This window comes from Pristis pectinata, chromosome 31, assembly GCF_009764475.1.
Source record: "Pristis pectinata isolate sPriPec2 chromosome 31, sPriPec2.1.pri, whole genome shotgun sequence".
Taxonomy (NCBI): domain Eukaryota; kingdom Metazoa; phylum Chordata; class Chondrichthyes; order Rhinopristiformes; family Pristidae; genus Pristis; species Pristis pectinata.
The window spans coordinates 4,332,571-4,355,569 of NC_067435.1; the positions used below are offsets into that span (position 1 = coordinate 4,332,571).

The window sequence follows — 22,999 nt, forward strand, 5'->3', positions numbered from 1 at the left end:
ATGCTTCCTGGGGAACAAATTCACTCTTCAGTACACAGTGAAACAGGGGCTAACTTTTCCTAACATCTGTTGGTTTGAGGGGAATAAATACATTTAAAGTGAGAGTTATTGTGGGGTTTCAGGCAATTCTATTCAGTCCTGTTATTTCTCCCAGTGTTGCTGGTAATTTGCTTGCAATAGTGCAGCATGAAAACTCGAGTTGAAGAGCATGCGCCCTGTGCTGCTGCTATTAGTGTGATCTCTAATTTCAAACTTTATAACTCGCTTATTTAGTGGATCCCTTTGATGCAACACGGCCGCCTCCGAACAGGACAATTCAGCCTTCCAGTGTCAGTGGACAAGCCACCTCCCAGTTACTCAGTCCTTACTCCTGATGTAAGTATGATCAAATACTGCATTACTTCATCTCTCTGGGTGGTTTAACTGCTTCCGACTCATCCCTGCATTTTCTGTTGAAATAATAACTCTTTGCACTGACTCCTTACTTTTCTGTCTCAGCATTCAACCTCAGTCTACCATTTCTCCTATTCATCTGTGTTTTTAAATGTAAGTTTGATGTCACCTAATTACTAATGTCTGACTTAGCTGGTCACCCCTTGTTAGCCTCAGCAGTGCACAGCATTTTCAATCTTGGTTGACCATTGGCTATTTGTGCCCATTAAAAATATGCAGTGAAAGCATATTGGGGAAGTTTAATGAACCTACAGTTTTTGGTGTCATTGACTCAGGGCAGAATGCTTTGAACCTACAGTTGTGAAGTGAAATTGAGTTCATGGTATTGGGTAGGAGAAATAAAATTGAATTGTCAATTCTTGAAGTAGGAGTGAAATAAATATCCTTAAGGCTGCTTTGCTTTGTAATTGGGAACTTGTCCAATAGTGTCTAAAATAAAGTGATCAAACTGAGCAGGGTTAACAGGAAACCTTTCTAAAACCTTTCATTTATTTTTCCAAACCTGTTGGTTTACAGCATTACTATACTCTAGCTCTGGCATGATGGCATTATTGTCATGGTTTTCTTAACTCTTTCGGCTTTACTCTTTGGAGAGAAGGAGGATGAGGGGAGACATGATAGAGGTGTACAAAATATTAAGAGGAATAGATAGAGTGGACAGCCAGCGCCTCTTTCCCAGGGCACCAATGCTCAATACTAGAGGGCATGGCTTTAAAGTAATGGGTGGGAAGTTCAAGGGAGATATCAGAGGAAGGTTTTTTTACCCAGAGAGTGGTTGGGGCATGGAATGCGCTGCCTGGGGTGGTGGTGGAGGCAGGTACATTGGCCAAATTCAAGAGATTACTAGATAAGCATATGGAGGAATTTAAAATAGAGGGATATGTGGGAGGAAGGGGTTAGATAGTCTTAGGCGCGGTTTAAAGGTTGGCTCAACATCGTGGGCTGAAGGGCCTGTATTGTGTTGTACTGTTCTATGTTCTAAAGGCTATCTTCATGTATTGACCACATGTTCAATCTAAAGGGTGTTAGTAAAACACAAATATTTTTGTGAGGGAATGTTAAACTTGGCCACTTGTTTACAGTGATTCTTAATGTTTTACTTCCTCTGCCAGATGACATTATATTGCATTGTGTTAAAAAGCCAGCTGTAGGCTAGGAGCTAGTTTCTCCCAGCTGGTGTGCTTTGACATTTTGTCCTTTTTCAATGGGAGGAAGGCAGAAAGTTGTGGGAGAGGGGACATGTGTTCCATTCTTTAAGTGCCTGCAGATTTTTTTTTAGAGGAAATTGCTTGTTGAGCTATCTGCTTCCTGGACATATTGTCCTCCTGAGAAAGTTTTATTTAAAGAGGAAACTGTGAAATATATGGGTTTGTGGGATAATCAAGATCCATTAATTCAGAAGATTAGGTGCCACATGAGGTTGAATTTATAGTACTCACTACTGGGATGTGGGTGGTTATAGCAATTAATATGTCCTGAATTGTCCTGGATGCTTGTGATGAGCCACGGTCTCATGTCATGGTAATTCTTGTGCTGAAGGTATTCCCACAATGCTATTGGACAGACATTTCTAATACTTCGACCTGATGATTGCTATATGCCACACTCATTTTAAATGAACAGTTCTTGCTGTGTGCCTCATGGGCATCTAAGTTCACATCTATATATTTATAAATGTTTTACTCTTAATTTATGTTTGAAAAGGTCCAGCTGCCAGGTATGAAGTGGGTCGACAACCACAAAGGAGTTTTTAATGTGGAAGTATTGGCAGCATCATCTGTCCATACCCAGGTACATCCATCTTACTTGGCTGAGCCTGCACTCTGAAAGTTCTCAAACCACTCTGTCAAAACATTTTACTCAGAAATTTCGGGCCAGGAAAGCAGACTTATAGAATTCATAAATGCAAACAATTGTCACATAAACGACTTTGAATAAAGGTTACAATCTTTGTACTCTTGTTAACTGCGAGGGTGTGTAATTCGTGGGCCATTCAGCATCAGTACAGTTTTATGGCTTCCCTCACCCCTGAACCTCCAGCTGAGTCTTGTAACACAGCAAACTCAGCTGCAAGCAGCCATCAGAATAATCTCCTCTCTAAATGTTTATCCAGGCTGAATGTGCAAACATCCCAAAAATATAAACTCTGGACTGAATGGAGAGTTACAACCTGTCTCTTGGGATAATTTCACCTACAGTTGAAAACAGGTTTAAGATAGTGGACAAAAATACCAGTGACTTGTTATGATCTGGAATATATTGGTGAAGTGATAGTTGAGGTTGATTCAGTATATCCTCTTGAAAGGAAATTGGATAAATACTTGAAAAGGAAAACTTTGTAGGGAAATAGGTTGCTCCTGAGCTGCATCATTCTCATAAGTAAGAGAATTCGGAATTATTGTGAATTTACAATCCATTAAAATTCCTTGTGAAAGTAAATGTGAAATGGAACTCTAACATTCTCCCTAACACTGTTTGCAAAAGGCTCGGCCTTCCTTTCTGTTAAAGGTTTTCCTTATATTCATGGGTCATGGGTATTTATTCTCTCTCTCTAATTGGCAATGAGTCAAGAGTTCACTTTGATTAAAAGGAGATTGCTGTGGATCTGGAATAAAAGGGAGACCTGGCTGGGTATGAATGGGGAATCATTCAGAGAAATGTGCACACTGCTTGATTAATCACTAATTCTGCTTTCAATTCTTAGGACCAATTTCTGGATAAGTTTTTTACTCTAGTGCACGTTCTGGAAGAATATTCATTCCCTTTTCGACTGAAGGACGTGATCATCACAGAAAATAATGTGGAGACAGAATTGAAGGCCAGTATAAACAACCTGCGGTCAGCGAAGATGGAGCCACTTCTTCGATTTGTCCACCATGTCCTCAACAAGCTCATCCTCCTAATTGTGCGGCCTCCAGTCATCAGCGGGCAAATAGGTATGAGCAGGCTTTCTCCCCAAAGTTCACATAAGCTATGTATTATCTAAAGCAGGCGACACAAGAAACTGCAGATGCTGGAGCCCTGATGCAGGGTTTCAACCCAAAATGTAAACAACCCTTTCCCACCACAGATGCTGCTGGATCCCTGAGCTCCTCCAGCAGATTGTTCATCGCTATTATTTAAAGCAGACCATTACAGCTCATCACTTATTCTTCCACAGAAAATACCTGTAAAAATTTTACCATTTGTTAAGCAATGAAACAAATGGGCTTTTAGCAATGCAACAGCAGTTGGTAGGAGACTAGAGACAATTGTTGAATAGTCCATCTCATTGGCGTTCCTGGAAAAGTAGTTGTAAATGGAGGAAGTGATCAGACGTCTAATTATTACTACCTTTGTTTTTCAAGTGGAGAATTTTCTTTGAGGGAATTCTCAAGGAAATGGCTTTTGTTCTTTCAACATTTGCTCGCTGCTACCATTGGGCAGGAGGTACAGAAGCTTAAAGTCCCACACCACCAGGTTCAGGAACAGCTATTTTCCTACAACCATCAGGTTCTTGAACTGACCTGCACAACCCTAACCCTACCTCAGCAACGGAACATTACGGACCACCTCTTGCACTACCATGGACTTGTCTCTGATTGTGTTTTTTTTGCATTCAAGTCTCATTTTGCATACTTTTTCTTCACTATCTTGTATAATTTATATACAATTCATGCTCTGTGTGTTGTCTGAATCTACATGCCTGTGATGCTGCTGCAAGCGTGTTTTTCATTGTACCTGTACCACACCATACTTGTGGACATGACAATAAACTCGACTTGACATGACTTTTAACTTCCTAGCTGTAAATCATGCCAGCCCACATGCCCTGGGCAACTTTAACCTGTCCATTCATGTGATTCTAAGGCTCTCAGCTGAAGCCCAACAGTGGTGGGGCCCTTGACCTGTCTTTCTTCATTCCCACCTCCTGGTGCCTGGGATCTTAACTTCCCCAGCAAAGGATATCAGGAAAAAAAACTTTAGGAAAACTCCACTGTAATATGAACATCAGCCAAGTTCAGAATCAGTTTGCAGTACTCTGTCACTACATTGCAAAGCATTGTGAAGCCATGTCGTGCAAATCACCTACTTTAGCAGAACTGGCAGCATCCACAGCTTTGGCTCCATCTGCAGTTTTTGTTTGCCAGGAACAGGATTTACCCAGCTGCTTCACTTATTGTCTGTTTTGCTAGCTTTTATAGCTGATATTACCTCACACCTCTCTTGTACAATATACAATATGCATTCAGATAGATCTTTAGCAGACTGTTGAAGTACCACCATAGATAAGTAATCTATGGAAAATTCTAAATCAATGATGGTAGCCTGCCACAATTTGGTCTCCCTAATGGTCTCACTGGCACAAACTTAAGATATTATAAATCTGGAGAAATCAAATTTGCCAAATTGTATTCCGGATGGAACTTCCACATACCATGATCTGAGAGATGAGAAAGATGAAGTCACACTGTCACACTTATGGCATATCAATGCACCATCTTTATATTTTTAAATAAACATGTTAATAAACTATCTGTAAATGATATTGTCAAGGCAGAGGAATCCCAAATTGGCATATTAATATTTTGCGGTGTTGTCGTCATATAGCTTAATTTCACTCCCTAGAAACCAGTATAAGGATAAAGCCTCTGAATTTTTATATTTCAGTAAATCTGGGTCGAGCTGCTTTTGAAGCAATGGCTCAGCTCGTCAATCAAATCCACAAAAACTTAGAAGGGAATCAAGACCAACATGGACACAACAACCTGCTGGCATCCTATATATATTATATGTTTCATCTTCCAGACACTGACCACTATCCTCAGTTCCCTGGTATGTATAAATTTGAATGCTGCACTTATCCCAGGATAATATGTGATTACTAGAGTCATAGAGTCAAACAGCATGGAAATGGCTGTTTGCCCCTCAGTCCAACTCATTCATGCCAAAAAAACTCCTACAAAAATACACCTGCCTTAGTCAGGATGACTCTTTAGTCCACTTGGTGGAAACTTAGTGTAAGATTGTTTGAAGTATCTATTATTAAATATAGATTAGGCATTCGTAATGGAAATATAAAAATAAGGAAAGCTGTTTGACTTTGAATTGAGGACTTAATTATATGTGCCAATTATCTATGCTCTCTAAACATCACTTCACTTGAAGAATACACAAGCAGTGCCACGGAGCACAAATTAGTGTTGTGTCCATGTTAACTTTAAAGCACAGAGTTTGGACTAAGTTTATGAATTGGATTGACATGTGCTGGAGAGGGTACAGAGGAGATTTACCAGGCTATTGTCTAGATTAGAGGAGAGAGTCTAGATTAGCTATGGGGAGAGATTGGCTAGGCTGCACTTGTTTTCCCTGGAGTGAAGGAAGCTAGGGGGTGACTTGATTGAAGTATATAAGATTATAGGAAGTGAAGATAGGACAGATAGTCAAAATCTTTTTCCCATCAAAAGCAAGAGGGCGTAGTTTTAAGTTGAGAGATAGGAGTTTTAAAGGGGATCTGAGGGGTAAGTTTTTTTACACGGTAGTTGCTATGTAGAGCACACTACCAGAGGAGGTGGTGGAATCCAGTACAATTACTATCTTGAAGAGGAATTTGGACAGATCTTGTATGGGCAAGGCACCAATGGATATCGTCCTAATGGGGGCAAATGGGATTAGTGTGAAGTGGCCAAAAGGTCAGCATGAATGTGTGGGTTGAATTACTGTATGCCATTAAATAACCATTTGTAGAACATTGGGCACAGACATCCTGAGTGCTGTTCACGTTGTCTTCCTCTACTAGTACACAGATCCCAAATTATATTTAAGCTTTGTCTAATATATCTGCTTTATTCACATATTGCTGTCACCAGGGACTGTAGTCGGCTCAACACATTTAATGTGGGATGTTTCTGTTGTTGTTACATCTATATTTGTATTAATCTGAAGGTGTGGTGCAATGCCAAAGGTCTGTTAAACCTTTGCAATGTTTTAGGTTACTGTTAATCCTGTGATTGTTAGGGAATTCATCTGACCAATATTTATTTTCCTTAATTAATGTCAGAAAGTAAAGACGAAAACATTTTTAACTAGTAAGAGTGAGTTCATAATTTTTGCATGCAACTGTACTAATCAATTTAAAGGTAGTCACTTACACTGGGCTAAGTTACACAAATGCAAGCTAGCAGTGAAGAGTTTTACAAAAGATTGGATTAAGGAGCAACAGAAAGCTTCTGTGGTATAACAAAAGTTAGCTAACAGATACCTCCATGCTCGCACTTCCCTTATTCTTGGGTACCCAAAAGATCCACATTCAGCCATTTTAATCTTCTTGACTTTGTGACTTTCAGTCTTTAAAAGATGGTTATTTATTGTTTTCTTGCAATTTACTTGCATAAAAAGTTACATTTTGATAGTTACTTTCAGCACATGATTCATCAGCAAATTACACAATGTTCTAGTTTTTATTCCATAAATAAATGTGTTCCACAGTTAAATGCCAGTTGACAGAAGTGTTATCTGTCAGTCTTCAGCAAAATAAATCCACTCCTTACATTCAAGACAACAGTTTTATCTGTTGACAATGCAGATACAGCATTCCTGTGGTTTATATCTTCTTCTCAGGTTTTTTTGTTAGATTGTGGAGCCTTCAACTACTCCTAGGATCTGTCATTATTCACTGGTCACATTGGAGAAATATCCTGCTTTTGGGTACCCAATGATTGGAATTTATATAGAGTTATCATAGGATTCTGAATAAAGTATAACTATGGCTGTGTGAATTTTTTATGCTGTGTTTATTTACTCCCTGAAAAAACTGGCAAGGTAGGTTGGGATGCAGAACTATTCAAGCTCTACAAAGTTAAGAACAAGGTCTGTTTCAGCTGTTTAAACAGGAAGACCAGACCTTATTTTAAGAGGTGATCAACAGCACTTTTGACAACGCTTCTGTATTCCATTACACTTCAGCAGTTGAATGCACAATCCAGACTAATGCAATCTGGATAGGTAGTTTGACAGATTGTTGTAGGTGTGGTGCATTGCTAGAAGTGCCAGCCTGTTAAGCCTTTTGTTAATCCTATGACGGTCAGGGATTTCTTCTGGCCAATATTTGCTTCGTCATCCAACCCCACCAAGGCATGTTAATTCCACCTTATTGTTCCCTGTGGAATCCTAAATGGATGCTATTTACCAATCCAATCTTCGCTGCATTACAATTTATTTTTTGATATCTTGCCCTCATTTTAATTGCTTAGGCCAGTATCTACGTGCTTCTCAACTGCTTTTCCTTTAAGATGTTCTAAAATCCTGCCTCTTGTGCGAAAGTCAAGACCTTACTCTGATATCTCAGCCAATCAGCAACTTTTAATAGATAATACTTGCATTTATAAAGTTATGGGACATTAGAAAACCCTTTTTAATGCCCTATATCTATCTGCTGTGACATGGGTTGGGAAAGTTGTTTGAGAGATTTCCAAAAGATGCAGTGTAAACTGCAAGTCTTTTGTTTCCTTTTGCATTGAAGTATTGGTATAGACTCTACCCCCCCGAGTTCTAGAGGTAAAGGGAGTTGGAAAAAAAACTGTAGATACAGCAAATCTGGAAAAGAAATGCTGGAACTGCCCAGCAGGCAGGTAGCACCACTGGATAGGTTCTGATGAACTGTCGTTGACCTGGAGCATTAACTCTGTTTTTGTCTCCACAGGTGGTGAGTATTTTAGATATTCATGTCTTTACTTCTGTTTTTTAGTTGAAGTACAAATGTTGGATAGGACACCAGGGTGATCACCCCTTTTTTCGTAAGATCTTTTGAGTCTTTCTGTGAGGTCAAGCAAGGCCTCTGTCCAACATTTCATTCAAAGGATGGTTGTGCTCCCTCAGTCCTGTATGGGAGCACTAACTAAAGTTTGTGCTCAATTACAGGAATGGATGAAGTTATGGTGAATTAAGTATTAAGGTGTATTGGTTTAATGTTCACCTTTTCTACATTGATTTTTCACCAATATACTGAACAAATGTAATAACTGGCCAGTCACTTATTTTTTGATATATTCTACCACTACAGGATCAAGCAGTCCATCATATGCAGGACCCATTCAATATGCCACTTTGTCTCGTGCTGCTACCAGGCCAACCAGCCTAAACCTGTCTCGTTCAAAGAGCATCAGCAACAGCAATCCAGATCTTGCCACAACGCCAACAACACCAGATGATGAGGTGAAAAAAATCATGGGTTGCAAAGTAAGTCCTAATAATTTTGCAGTGAAACTCTTTTTAAAGAAATGGACTGCACCTTACTGATGTGTTGGCCTGTGTATGTATGTTCCTAGTGGTTATTGATACGACTAACATCACTGCTTTTGCCAGTGGTTAAATGACCCTGCTCCATTATAGATTCCATAGATTTATGTCTGTGTTCAGGAAGAAATTGTACAGACAAGTGTATGTGCATTTTTGTGTTTTTCTGACTCTATTCACAATGTTGTGTATGTTTCTATAGATTACTAACTCCAGAGATAGCAGGATATATGTTTCTCTATGTGATATGTTTCTCCAGGATATATGCTAAGTTCCTGTAAACCTCTGATTTTAAATGCTTTGTGACACTTCCTGTTTGAGGATTGTTTTGTTTCTTGCAGGTTTAAATTCCTGGTAACAGGAAAGACCTCTTCAAACATTGCTTTATTTAGGGTCCATATTGTTGGGCATGTTTTAGCAATGATTTAAGTCAATCCATTTAAGTGTTATTGTAATAAGAGATACCATTGCAATGTGTAGAGGGGATAGAAGTGCACCCCAGTACAACAGTCTTTAGATTTGATGGAGCATACCTGATTCACAGGGTTAAAGAAGACAATGGAACTTGAGGCAGGACCTAGATGCTTGTATGCTTCATTGCTCTTTGGGGAGAGTGACTGTTAGCCATCAGGCTCTGGATCGATTGTAGGATGCAGAGAGAACTGGGGGTGGTTTTAGTTCTTTCATTGAAGTCGAAGCTTCAGTTTTGATTGTCAGACATGGTGGAAGAAAAGGCTTTGTTCTGAATTGTAACATAGATTGAAATTTATACAACAAGGTTTGTATATGCAGTGCTGTTTATGATTTGACAACAGGGTACAGGTTCTGAAACTCTTGAAAAGCTTTCGGGTAGCTGTAACTGTAAAGGTGCTTAAAGAAGGCTAAATATTGGTCCGTTTTCAGGGTTTATGCTGCTGTACTTATGCAACTTTTACTGTAACGCAGTCGTACCAGAATTATAATACAGCAACCATTTCTGGTCGGGTGTTTCGGGGATCATTGTTGCAGAAGTCTGTAATTTTCCCTTTTTTGTGGGGTAAAGAAAAGTAATGTAAATTTTTTCAACCCATTTGGTGCAAACGTAATAAACATTTTTGCTTGGTTTTTGGATCAGCTTTGGTAACAGATGGATCAAAGTGCTGCTGAAGAGGAGAGCCATTGGATGATTGTGGACATTTTATTATTGTGTAAAATCTGAACAGTCTGCTCCATATGTTATTTTCAAGACTTCGAATACTCTATAACTTGTCAGTTTTAATCCAGAAAGTAGGGATTAGTGATGAAGTGGCTTTCTTGTTTCAGAAGATGGGTAGTTAAGGAAATGTCATTTTTCACAGGTCTTTAGCTGGAAGTTGGGTATTGAAGTCTAGAAAATGGTCTCTATTCCATTTTGATCTTGGAAATCAGGGTCAGGTTCTGCACTAATAACAATTCTAGAGCTCTGGAAGTGATTAGAGAAAGATACATGAAAGCCAGCGCAGGAATGTGCAATAACTGTCTTGGAATCTTTAGGGACCTGTTGCGTTGGTTGCCGGTGATCATGAAAGGGGCTCACGTGTGTCTGATATTTACAGAAAAATGACGAAAGACTTTTCAATGTCAAAAAGTAAAAGATCTTGGGGTGATGGAGAAATCAGTAAATTGGATAATATATTAATAATTCCAAATTATTTTGCTGTATAATTATCAGATTGGTCCAGAAGTTGAAAGTTGATTTGAATTGAATCACCAAAAGCTTTTCTCACACTCTTATGAAAAATATAAAGGGTTCATTGACCTGTAAAACAGAATGTCACATGCAACTTTACGTTTCCAGTGACTGAAGGCAGAATTCTTCAGCTGTGGTATTAAATGTTTCTGCTTATTGGGAAGGACTGGAAACAAAAATGCTGTAAAGTTGTGGTCTACAGCAGCATTGGTGTTTTTGTGTTGACATTAAGTTCCCACTTATTTTATAGGGTTGAAAGGCAGTAGTGGGGTGAGAGGAAGACAGTGTTTGTGTTCATCTTCTCCAGTGTTGCAGGCCAGATGTTAGTTATTAGCTCTTATTGAGTGAGAGAGGCCATTGCCTTCTGCTCTGTAGTGAGCCTGTATGTAGACTATACCTGAATATAGTGTGATTCAAAGGGCAAATACTTTATGAGTAACTGAATGGGGTAATAAGGTCTGAGAATAATGCTTAATTCTGACACTTCTGTCTCTCGGTTGCTGACATTCAAGGCTCATTGTTTAATGTTGCATTACTCTTAATGGCGGTGAAAAGATAAAATAGCTGACGGTAAAGGTTATGGCTTTTCTTTTTCTGATAGTCTACTGTATCTGGGTGCCCAGGTGGAATTGCATGCCTGTCCAAGCATGGGATGGTGGGCACTAACTGCTCTGGGATTAAGGGATATCACGATTATACTTTGCCCTTTGTGATGTACAACATCCAGTTATTGATTTATGTTTAAATTATGAGCTTGATAAAGGAATTTATATGCAAATAAGGATATAAAATTGCTATCTGCTTTTCAAATGTTATTGTTAGTGCTTTATGATTAGAATACAACACAAAAACAGGTCATTCAGACCATGAAACTGAGTGTTTTCTTAGATGTGAGCAACCTAATCTAATTCCACTCTTCTAACCATGGCCCATGTATTTTTTTTATCTTTCTCCTTCTTAAGAAGTAATTTTATTTTTAAAAGATGTTATAGATTGTTTTTAAACAGTGTTTGGCAAGTAGAACAGATAACCCCTCTCTACAGGACTGCCAAGAAAAGTCGTTGTTGAGCCAAGTTCTATCTTTTGAGATGGGAGACATTTGGGAGGAAAATGTAAAACACTGAGTTTGCTAACAAATATTTTTACAATTGTAGGGAGGTAGATCAGAAGCAGAACAAAGCTGAACATTGTATTAAATCAGACTTAAAGATTTCATTTTAATTTGAGGCAGACTAGTAGAAAGAGAGACCACTTGTCCCATCAAATCTTCCCAGTCCAATCTTCTTGATAATCATAATCTATTATTCCACTTTACATTATGTGTTAATTTATAAATTAGATTTATAGACTAATATAGTCAAGAGACCCAAATCAGAGTTATCTGCTTTGTGGATTGCATTCTCCGGGCCAATCATATTGAGGTTACCTAGCTTGGTTGCTAATTATTGTGGACTGCAGTATAATGGCCAATCTTTAGTAAATAGGGAATTAACATACTGAGACAAATTGAGGATTGTAGTTAAATATACAGATCCCAGAAAACAGGGACAAGGTTTTCTACATAGAGGATGGTGGTTATATGGAATGAGCTGCTGGAGGAAGCGATAGAGGCGGATAAAATTAAAACACTTAAAATACATTTGGACAGATAGTTGGATAGGAAAGGCACAGGGGGATACAAGCATAATGCAGGCAAATGAGATTAGCATAGATAGGCATCACGGTCAGCATGGACAAGTTAGGCTGAAGGGCCCATTTCTATGCTGACTCCATGACCCTATAACAAAGGTTAAAAATTATGAAGTGAAATTAGGCAAATAGTTTCATGCAAAAGGAAATCAAAATTTGGAGTATGTTAAACCTGCAAAAGGTAAACATTCTGGACAAGTTAAGTGGATGAGAGATAATTTGTGTGTTTGTACAAAGAGGAACATGAGGCTGAGGAAGAATAAATGGGATTGAGCTGTGAAATTGAATAGGCCTGCCTGCCTTAATGGTTTTGCCAATTCCAGAGGATTTTTCTCTTAAATGGATAAATTTGAATTTCAAATGTGTTAGCTCTGGCGAGGTTCTAACACTACATACCCAGCATAATGCCCTTTAAATTAGTGTAGAACCTGTGTTTTCATCATGTTTTGTTGACTAGAATATTGTTGCAAAGTGTTGTCCAGTATTTTGTTATGTGGCAAACCACTGCATGCAAGTTGATTCAGAAGAGATGGATGTGGAAGATTGTCAGAGTAAATCAAAATTAAACTGGCCATTTTAAGTACATCCATGATGGGAGTTTATCGTGATATCCTGCTGCAACTCTCTGTTCTCACTGTGAATGATTGTGTTATAGCTGGACTCTCGTTTTCACTTTGTGTTTCCTCCTTGTCCTGCCTCCTTTACCTGCCAGGGGATCGATCGTTCACACTCCTGGGTTAACTCTGCTTACGCTCCCGGTGGGCCAAAGGCTGTCTTGCGGAGAAACCATCCCAATTCAAGCTGTGATCTCAAGCAGGTGCAGAACTGGTGTTTTCGTCTTAAAACATTCATCAAAGCATCATCATCAGTCTACACATTGATTGCTTTCTCATTTTGCCATTTTCTACCAGGACAAACAAGTGCAGTCCAAAATCACATCTGATTCATTTATCTTATTTTCATTCTTTCTGTTCCACTGATAGGTGATGGGGGCAGCAGCTTCATGGAAAGAATGCTCTGATTCCAACCCTAAGCCTTTCTTCTGCTCACCAAATTGAGGCCAATCTGGTATAGCTCCACATGCACCAGTCTCATCTTAGCATCTGTATCATTTGTCCAGTTACTCAACTATACAAACCAAAGCAGAGTCATGACCTAGATTTGGAATTGCTTGCCAAAGTGATGTCAAAAGATACAAGTTTGCGTTACTTGGTTAGAATGAGGGAAGACATAAGCATGAACATCTGAAAACAAGGCTCGTAACCCAGTTCAGCAGTTGCTATATTCCTAAATGCAATGTGTACTGCTAAATCGGGCAAGACATGATGGAGCTTTTGTTAAGTGTGAAACAAAAACTGACATGTTAATATTTTGCCTCTAACAGACTTGTAGCATCCCCAATTCTTTTGCTGCTGAGCTGAGGATGAAGTTAGTGTGAGAGCACCAGAGCAGTGCCCTATAGTGAGTCTCCATGTCCCTGCAGCTGAGAATCTATCATTATTTTGTGAGCTTATGCAACCCTATACATGGCTGAGGTATCCCATGATGGTTGTTTCAATCACTACAAACTCAATATCACCACAAAAATGCAAAGTGTTAGTATTTATTTATACAGTAATAGTTGAACCTTGATTAGACCATATGAAGTATTCTCTATCATTCTGGTCTCCATTTCACAAAAAATGACATAGAGGGGAAATTAAAAAAAAGACATCAAATCAGAGAGATTACGCATCTCTAGAAATACCGAACAAATGGAATTCTTTCCTTTAAAAAAAGTAAATGGTGATATTTTTTAGATTGGAAGGGGACTTCTTTAATAAGATAGACTGAGAGATGTTTTTGCTTATGGGAGAATCGAAATTGAGAGGTTATGAATCCATCAAGAAATTCAAGAAAAATTCTTTATCCAAGGAGTTGTTGAGAATGTGCAATTTGTTACCTGTGGAATAGTTGAGACGATTAGTAAAAGAATGTAGGTGTTGCAAAATGCAGAGCAGGAAGACATACCTGACAGATCAGACGGATTGAAAAGAATAGGTTGAGAGGAGGCTTTTGTGGAGGATAATCACGGCATTGAATGGTTGGGCCACATGTTCCCTTTCTTTGCCATAAAACCCATATAATGTTTAATATGTACACAAAGTGGGAAGACTCTGTTGGAGAATCTGTACATCCTCCTCATGAAACCAGCTCATCGGTTCAGAAGTGTCTTCCGTTGGCATTAAATCAGCTTGAAGGCCCAAATATTGTGCCTTGGTTAACTTCATCCCTCTTTCTTGTTTCATACTGACTGTTTATCTTATACTCACCATCTCATTTTTTTCCCCATCCACTAATATCTGCTCTACACCATCTTGCTCCTGTCCCTCATTTCACAGGCAACTGAGCGGAGTCCCAACCGCATGTCCTCATTTTTGGACGGCTTCACTCATTCACAGCCCAGTCAGCCAAGATTTTCAACAAAAAAGGTAGAAGTAAAACAAATGGTTTGCATTAAACTGGGAAAATAAAATTATCAGTGCATGGTGAGGAAAGGATGGTAATGGTGAAGTACAATCTGAATATATAGCCAATGGTTTCCTGTAGATTTAATAAAGTGATTGTCCAAATGTTTTCTGGGCTTTGTGATGCACAACACTTCACTTAGGTGATTCGTCAGCACAATGTGAAATGACCATTGATGAGGTGTTCTGATATCCGAGTTTACATAAGGCAAAGATTATACTCACTTGGTGACAGAGAGCCTCTGGTGGAGAAAGACTCCGAACCACTTGTTCGCAGCTTTTCAGATTTTCTACTGACCATGATCCTACGCCAAGTTATTTAGTCTTTAAATGCTTCTGAGGACCTTGTGGATGTCACTCAAATCCCATCAAAAGTTGCACTTAGTACAAATATGCAACAAAGCTACCAACTGGTACTCACTATTTCTGGAGATCAGAGTTAAAAGATTTGTCAGAATTGAAACACCAACCCATACACTGAGAATGGAAGCCACTGTCCCAGTAGAACATTTGCTGGTCTCCTGAATATGAGTACCACAGTTCCATCACAGGACCTATTAGATTCCTTGTTCTGCCATAAGTTTGGATTTGTACATGCTTACAAAAGTAACCAAGTACATTTATATTTTATTATTAAGCAGTCACATTTTGTATCCATGTCAGTTTTGCTCCTATTTCAGTAATGTGTGTCCAGCTGCTCTGTATCAGTGTTTGCAGGCACACTACTGAGCCTACATTTTTATAACACCACAGCGACCCTGCAGTGTGTCTGTTAGAAGAAATGAGACCATAAGGCACAGGAACACCATTTTCCAAAAGCACTTAGGCAGATTTCTGATTTGCCTCAAAGACAGGCCCTCCCATTATTTCAGTAAAAGCAAAATGTACTTGCAAATGTCCTGTAGGTTAAAAGAAAAATATTGATAATGTCAGGAATATCATGCCAAGTGATGTATTCCTTTGGATTTTTGCATAAAATGACCTGTCCCACTTAAGGCCAGAATATCTGTTACTAAACATTATTCAGTGTGTTAAGTTCTCATTCTTAACATTGTAGCAGAGACACCCTAGGATACTTTAAGCTGTTTTGGATTGGTACTAAAGTTAACATCTTTTTTTAAAGAAATGTAGATGTTTTCAATTGCTTCAAATGACCTCTGCCTTTTAGTAACAGTTGTTTCTGTTCTGCAGCTTCTCCATGAGGAGCTGGCCTTACAATGGGTCGTCAGCACCAGCAGCGTGCGGGAGGCAGCCTTGCAGCAGGCATGGTTTTTCTTTCAGCTGATGGTAAGTGGAGTTGATGATTCAGCACTCTTACTCGTTCTCTCAATTAGTCTGAAGTGGAGGCGTTGAAGGTGACTCAAATCCTGACGTCTCTAAGTCTATTCAAGGACATTGAAGTGCATCTAATTCAAAAAAACAACCTATTTTTTCAGGGAATTGTAGTCTTTTAGACAGATTTATTGTCATTTATTAGCATCCCACTTGCTCTAAATACAGAATCTGTACAGAAAATTTCTTCACATCTGACAAGAAGTAAAAAATAGACACTGCAGCTTTGAATGAGGCCTTGTCCTCCACACATTGGATGTAACTAGTCTTTCTCTTTGGTCTAAATGGTGACAGGTATGCTGTATATCTTTTGTACTTTTCCCTTTTATTTCTAATTTCTCTTATTTGCCTGATTACTTATTATTCCCCATCACTAGCTGACAGAGCACCACGTTACATGGGGGCTATCACTGACTGACAGTACCCTATTACACGGGCACTGCCACAGATTGTTACAGTGCCCGAATTCACGTGGACTGTAGCTGATGCAACCCCTGTTACTCGGGGAGTGTTGCTTACTGATGCAGTACCCTGTTTCAAAGCAGCAGTCACTGATGGGCACAATAACCCATTACATGGGGATTGTTACAGCCACAAGACCCTATTACACTGACAATGATGAGCTGCGTTGGTGTATGAAAGGTGACAGAAGAGACAAATGAATGAATTTCTGAACTCTAATGTAGTCAGAGAGATTCTCCCAATGGGCCACATTGCTCAGTGCTTTATCCCTATCGAGAATACAGCTGACTGCCTACAGAATGCAACACTGAGTTGGGGAGGGAGGTAAGTTAAATTGGAAATACTGAAGTTTTCTGTAGCCTTTTCCAACATGTCCTTCAATTGACCTGAGCCTTTCCTGAACAAGAGAAGGAATAAATCAACCCCGGTTTCTGTTCTTGATGTTCCCTCGTGACCTTTGCTTACAAGTGCATATGTGTTGATGTTGGCTGAGATATTGAGCCCACTGTGATTAAATAGTCTGCCAACAGGATACTGCAAGTTGGGTAACAGAGCAGCAGGCACATATGTAGCACAGTGCTCACATGGATTAGATAGGGTTTCAGTGAAGTTTATGTTTGAACTGCGTGACACCATTTAGTGATGTTTGTGTACCCTGCTTAATTTGCATTAAATGTTCTCATTCATTCACATACTGGAACTTAGCTATTACACCTCAGCAACCAGCATCTCTCCTATTGTTCGGCTGATACTTGCAGCTTTCCATGTGGAGAATTAATAGGGCAAATCCCCATTTGCCACTTGAAATATAATCCATTGTGGTTGCTCGTCAATTAGTAATTATTAATTATAATCAATTTATGTATAACTTATGTTCTGTCTGTTGTCTGAATCTACGTGCCTGTGGTGCTGCTGTAAGCAAGTTTTTTTGTAGTACCTGTACCTCACTGTACTCACGCATATAATAATAAACTTGAACTAGTACAATCACTGTATCCTTCAGTTTGACTTTGTGTAGGAATGGTTCTGGAGGCCCACCCCACAATGTGTTGATTTTGTTATGCATGTTTTGAAATAGGTGAAAAGTATGGGCCATCATCTCCATCTTTCAGACAAGCTTGAGGCTCCACGGAAACTGAGATTCCCGGAGAGATTTGTGGATGATATAACAGCTTTAGCCAGCATGATCACTGCAGACATTGTCAGCAGGTTTCAGAAGGTATTCTTAAAGTTCTTTAATAGTTTGCTTCACTTAATATTATCAGAAGATAACTCCAGGATGAGGTATGGATGGCATCCTAATTAGTCACTCCACAGCCTACAGCATTGTTCAGACACTCCAGTATCTGTATTCTCAGTGTTCAATTCAAACTAGGCCTTTTATGTTGGAAAGCAGTGCTTGACACTGTGAATGTTTGGGATGCTTTGAGTTTTCTGTCTTAGCATTTTCAGTATTTGTGGTATACCTTGTATGTGTATATGCATCTTTTTCAGGACGTTGAGTTGGTGGAGCGGCTCAATACCAGCTTGGCATTCTTCCTCAACGATTTACTCTCCCTGATGGATCGAGGATATATTTTCAGTCTCATTCGCACATACTACAAACAGGTATTTTACTGTGTATTCTGGAGACCTGTGGTGGTGGAAGTCTGTAAGGATTCAAAGTAGTTCCAAATTACACCCCTGTAACAATAAGGTTATCTCTCTGGGATATTTGTAACTTGATTCAAGTTTCAGGCTATAAATGCATATTTTGTGCAGAAGCAGGAATGAAGCAGCTGAAGCTTAGAAGGGGAGGTGATTTGATTAAAACTTTAAGGCAAAATATGACAAATAAGAGCAATCTGAAATATAAAACAGAACATATTGAAGACACTTAGCAAAAACCTGAGCTAACAGCTTATCAACCTTTTGTCAGAACTAGAAAATTTCCAATTCTGATGATTAAAAAAAAAATGGGTTGAACTTTGAACCACATCCCTTCCCATAATATCAAAGAACCGCAATACATTGCCATAACATCACCTGACTCTGCTTATATCTGGCTCAAATGTTTCTGAGTCCCACATGTAGCCCATTGTTACCTGTAGGGTTGACTATTTCAAGATATTCTAGCTAGTGCCTTCTGTTCTATTTTCTATAAACTTGGAGTTCTCCCTTGACTGGCTTAACTCCCAGAGTTTGCTGACCTACTTTGGTTTTTGCTTAGAAAACATTCCAATTTTAAAATTCTCATCTATGTTTTCAGATCCTTCCTTTTCCCATCACTAATTGCCTCCAACCCTATAATCCTCCAAGAACTCTGCACTCTTCCAATTCTGACTTACTGATCATTCCCAGATTTAGCCATTCCACCATAAGTAGCTACATATTCAGATGCCAAGGGCACAAGTTCTGGATTTCTCTCCAAAAGTATCTTTACTACCCCTCTTTTTTTCTGCTAAGACCCTCCTTTAAATACTATCTTTCTTCCTAATTGTTTGTAGAATCTGCATTGATTCTGCACTAAGACATTCCCAAGTCACCCTTCAATCTGTCACTCTGGTACAAAAAATAGAAAATGGTATTTAGTGCACTGCCTTTAGAGGATTTGAATACAGGACTTGGAACATTGTGCTCCAATTATGTGGAGCAGTGGTAAGGCCAAATGTAAAATGTAGTGTATAGATCTCCCTACCTAAGGAAGAATATGTGAGCATTAGAGGGACTGCAGTGAAGGTTCATCAGGTTGATACCTGGGATGGTGGGTTTGTTGTGCGAAGAGGTACTTACATAGACTTGGCCTGTGCTCTCTTGAGAATGAGAGATGGTCTTGTTAGAATGTGCACAATTCTTTTGGGACTTAACAGGATAGATATGAAGTTGATGCATCCCCTGGCTAGGGTTTTTAGTACTGGAGTCACAGTCTCAGAATAAGGGGTGAGCCATTCAGGGCAATGATGAGAAGAAATTTCTTTTCCCAGGGTGTGGTGAACCTTTAGAATTCTCTAATCAAGAGTGTTGTGGAAGCTCAGTTGCTGTGCATATTCAAGACAGAGATCGATACATGTTAGATATGAAGAATCAAGAGAATAGCGCAAGAAAGTGGCACTGAGGTAGAAGATCAGCTCTGACCCCATTGAACGGTGGAGGAGGCATGAGAGGATAACTTTTCTCTTTCCACTATTTCTTTATGTTCTTTATCCAAGTGTTTGGTCATCCACACAAGTATCTCCCTCTGTGGCTCAGTTGTTAAATTATGTTGACCTTTTGCCTGTGAGGAGCCTTGTGATATTTTCTACAAGTTATATAACCACAAACTATTATTCTTCCCAGTCTATTAATTTTCTCTCAAAGATGGGACAGGCATTAGGAAGAAGAAAGGGTTCCTTGCTAGGTTGCCAATGTTAAAGAGACAACATCACAGGATCCCCAAAGCTAATATCACTCGTTAATTATTCAACATTATTAAATTGAGGAAAAGGAGAGTATTTGCAGAATAATTTCGCTTCATGTCTTTCCACAAAGGTAGATATCTGTCAGTCCATTTGGGAGAATGTTCATTTTGCTCTCACCTTTTTACAAATGGTGCAGGTCAGAAGTTGAACCTTTATGGAAAGCAAGGGTATGTGATCTTGTCTGACTGGGTCTGGCTTAAGTTCTACAGCCCTTTGTTGGGCGTTTGATTCCACTTCAATGATGATGGAAGGTTTTAAACATGTGGATAACTGATTGATGCTGTTCTTGGCTTGTGTTAATGCACTCTGTGCTTTCTCTTATCCAAAGGTCAGCAATAAACTGCAGACAGCACAGAACCCAAATGCCCTTATTGCTCTACGGCTGGACTTCATTCGCATTATCTGCAGCCACGAACACTACATCACACTAAACCTCCCATGCAGCACTTTGTCACCCCCTGCATCCCCATCCCCATCAGTCTCCTCAGCTACCTCCCAGGTAAGCATATTGATGATGATGCTCCTTTAAACCCTGTTGCAGGGTGACACTGACAGAGGTTTAACTACAAATGCCAAGCTAGTGAAAAAAGTGAAAGGGCAAATTAGAATTGAATATGCTACTGGGAAGAATGGTGGAAACAAATTCAAGAACTGCATTCCAATGGGATTTGGATAAAAAGGGGGAAATTAGTAGGGAAAAGGCAAGGGAATTCAACTAATTAAATAACTCTTTCAAAGAGTCAGCACAGTAACACTGGTCTGTAGCGTCATTTTTTGTTGTAAAATTCTATAAATTTCATCTGTTTTGGGAAATCAACTATTCTATTAATTTACTTCTGGAGACTTTGGGGAAAGACATCTTTACCAATGGTTTTGGCACTGAAGATAATCCTGTAAGTGATTTGGCAGGTTTGGAGGGATGTCTTTTTTAAAGAGTTACTTTATAATGTTGTATTTAAAATATAACGTTCTCCTTCTGCCCTTTTTTTGTTAGGTAATTTTTCCCTCTATAGTTTTCCCTCCATTTTCCTGACAACATATTCAGACTCATCTGCCTTTGGTGCCCTCAATTTCTCAGTTCAGCTGTTAAAAGCATCACAGGATTATCCTGTTCAGTGATGCCCAAACTTTAGGGCTTGTAGACCCATTTTCAGGGGGAGAAGCAGCAGTCTACAGGCCAGAATTGTTGCTGGCACTTTCGTATGGGTGAAGCACTAGCACAGTGTCTGCAGGGTATACACAGTGGTGTTAGAGATCGTACACCTGTAGCCATGAACACTATGTCACATTAGATCTTCCATGAAGCACTCTGTCAAATCCCCATCTCTGTCGCAAATGGAAAGTTTTATTTTGCATACAGGGAGACAACTGAAGAAAGTCTTAACCAAAGGTTAAAGGCCAGCTTTTCCATTGGTTAAGATCTGCATCTGGCTGAAACACAGTTGAGAGCACTGAACCAGCTGGTGGCACTGTTGAACTTCCCAACATTACAGATCACTTGTATCCAAACCACCCACCCCCTCACTGCCATTGTCCTCATGTCCTTCATTTCACCTTCCCCCGCAATCATCTGTCCAGCCCCCAGCCTCAATGCAATCTTCTCCCCAACATCCACCCTGCTTCTACAAAATTATTTTTCTGAACCCTCACTGTGTGATCCTCTAATCATCACCCCTCTCTTCCACTCAATCTTCTCCCCAACTCAGTACTTTCCAGTCCCTGCAATGATTGGACAAGACAGGACGGAGGGCCCATTTTACTGAGCACAACATCTTAGGCATGATTGGAGACTGTTCAGCTAACCAATCCAAGTTGCCACATTGTTGGTCACAACTTATGCATCACTGACCTAGTTCATATTGGGTACGGTTCAACAGAGTCATACTGCTCCAGCTGTGGGGTCACTTGGAACATTTAGGAGCAGTCACTGTCTGATTCTATTTTCCCTCTAATCTAGATGCTTGGCACAGAGTTGAAATTGAACATGGTACTTTTATTTAGCAATGGCTTTTGTTTTTGGCGCTCAGCCATGTACCTATCCCAGAGGCCAAGAGTTGGTGTGAGTTTCTGATTTTCATTTGGTTGTGCAAAATGTCAGTTGAATGTTGTCTGATCCTGTGATGCTTTTAGAAGCTGATTTAAGGGCAACTCCAGCTGAGTTGAGAGCCCATGCTGTCTGCACCCTTGACTTAACAGCTAACGGTGAAGTGCTTGTTAGGTCTTTCAGATCTGCCAGTTGCAACGTTTCTTGGAATTGTTATATAAATAATGCGAGGAATTAGCATTGTCATTTGAGACGATAGTTTGTGAATTCTGAATGATTTGCTACTGATACAGGCATTGTGCTTCAATTTTCAGAGTTCAGGCTTTTCCACGCTCGTCCAGGATCAGAAGATAGCCAACATGTTTGAGATGTCGGTGCCTTTTCGACAGCAGCACTTTCTGGTGGGGTTGCTATTGACTGAGCTAGCCTTGATCCTAGAACCGGACGTTGAAGGGTAAAAGCACCTAATTCTCAATTACCAAACAGAGCAAAGGAAGCATTAATTATGTGGCAATACAGACTCACTCTGGTGTCCCTTTTCAGCCCCTGTTAGAGCCACAGAGTCATACAGCACAAAAACAGGCCCTTCAGCCCAACTGTTCCATGCTGACAGATTCCCATTGAAACTAGTCCCATTTGCTAGTGTTTGGCCCATATCCCTCTAAATCTTTCCCATCCATGTACCTGTCCAAGTACCTTTTAAATGTTGTTAATACAGTGTGTGTGCTCTGTATTCAGTAGGGGTCAGACAATTGGCATCAGTTGCAGGTAAAGGCCAAAACGTAGCCCAGGATCCAGTTCCCAATTCATTGCCCAGCAGCACTGAGGGTAGGATTGCATTCAGCTGTGATGACCCCATCATGGCTTGTCTTTGGGCATCTCAAAGCACTTCACATGGAAATGTGATCACTGTGTTTAGAAGTCCCATGGCTGGCTTTATCTTCAAAACGAGCAACTAGACAATAACTTTGTGGCTGTTTGTGGGATACTATTGACACAAAATGTTTGCATTGTTAATCAGTACAACAACATGAAGAAATGTAAATTTGCAATTCTTTATACTGATGCTTCATCTTATACTTGTACTAGAACA

The 22,999-nt window shown here is 39.6% G+C and overlaps 1 protein-coding gene across 2 annotated transcripts in view; it reads left to right on the top strand.

Annotated features, from left to right (window-relative positions):
- Positions 1–22,999, top strand: part of LOC127585085 (dedicator of cytokinesis protein 7-like) — a 133,303-nt gene that overhangs the window by 64,650 nt on the left and 45,654 nt on the right. The window contains exons 18-29 of one of the 2 annotated variants that reach the window (XM_052042247.1): positions 274–375; positions 2,158–2,244; positions 3,158–3,389; positions 5,104–5,268; positions 8,495–8,670; positions 12,837–12,941; positions 14,506–14,595; positions 15,823–15,918; positions 17,504–17,644; positions 17,920–18,033; positions 20,191–20,361; positions 22,221–22,360. In XM_052042247.1, the coding sequence (XP_051898207.1) occupies positions 274–375; positions 2,158–2,244; positions 3,158–3,389; positions 5,104–5,268; positions 8,495–8,670; positions 12,837–12,941; positions 14,506–14,595; positions 15,823–15,918; positions 17,504–17,644; positions 17,920–18,033; positions 20,191–20,361; positions 22,221–22,360 (1,619 nt within the window). The remainder of the gene's footprint in view (positions 1–273; positions 376–2,157; positions 2,245–3,157; positions 3,390–5,103; positions 5,269–8,494; positions 8,671–12,836; positions 12,942–14,505; positions 14,596–15,822; positions 15,919–17,503; positions 17,645–17,919; positions 18,034–20,190; positions 20,362–22,220; positions 22,361–22,999) is intronic. The other variant, XM_052042248.1, reaches the window with a different exon arrangement.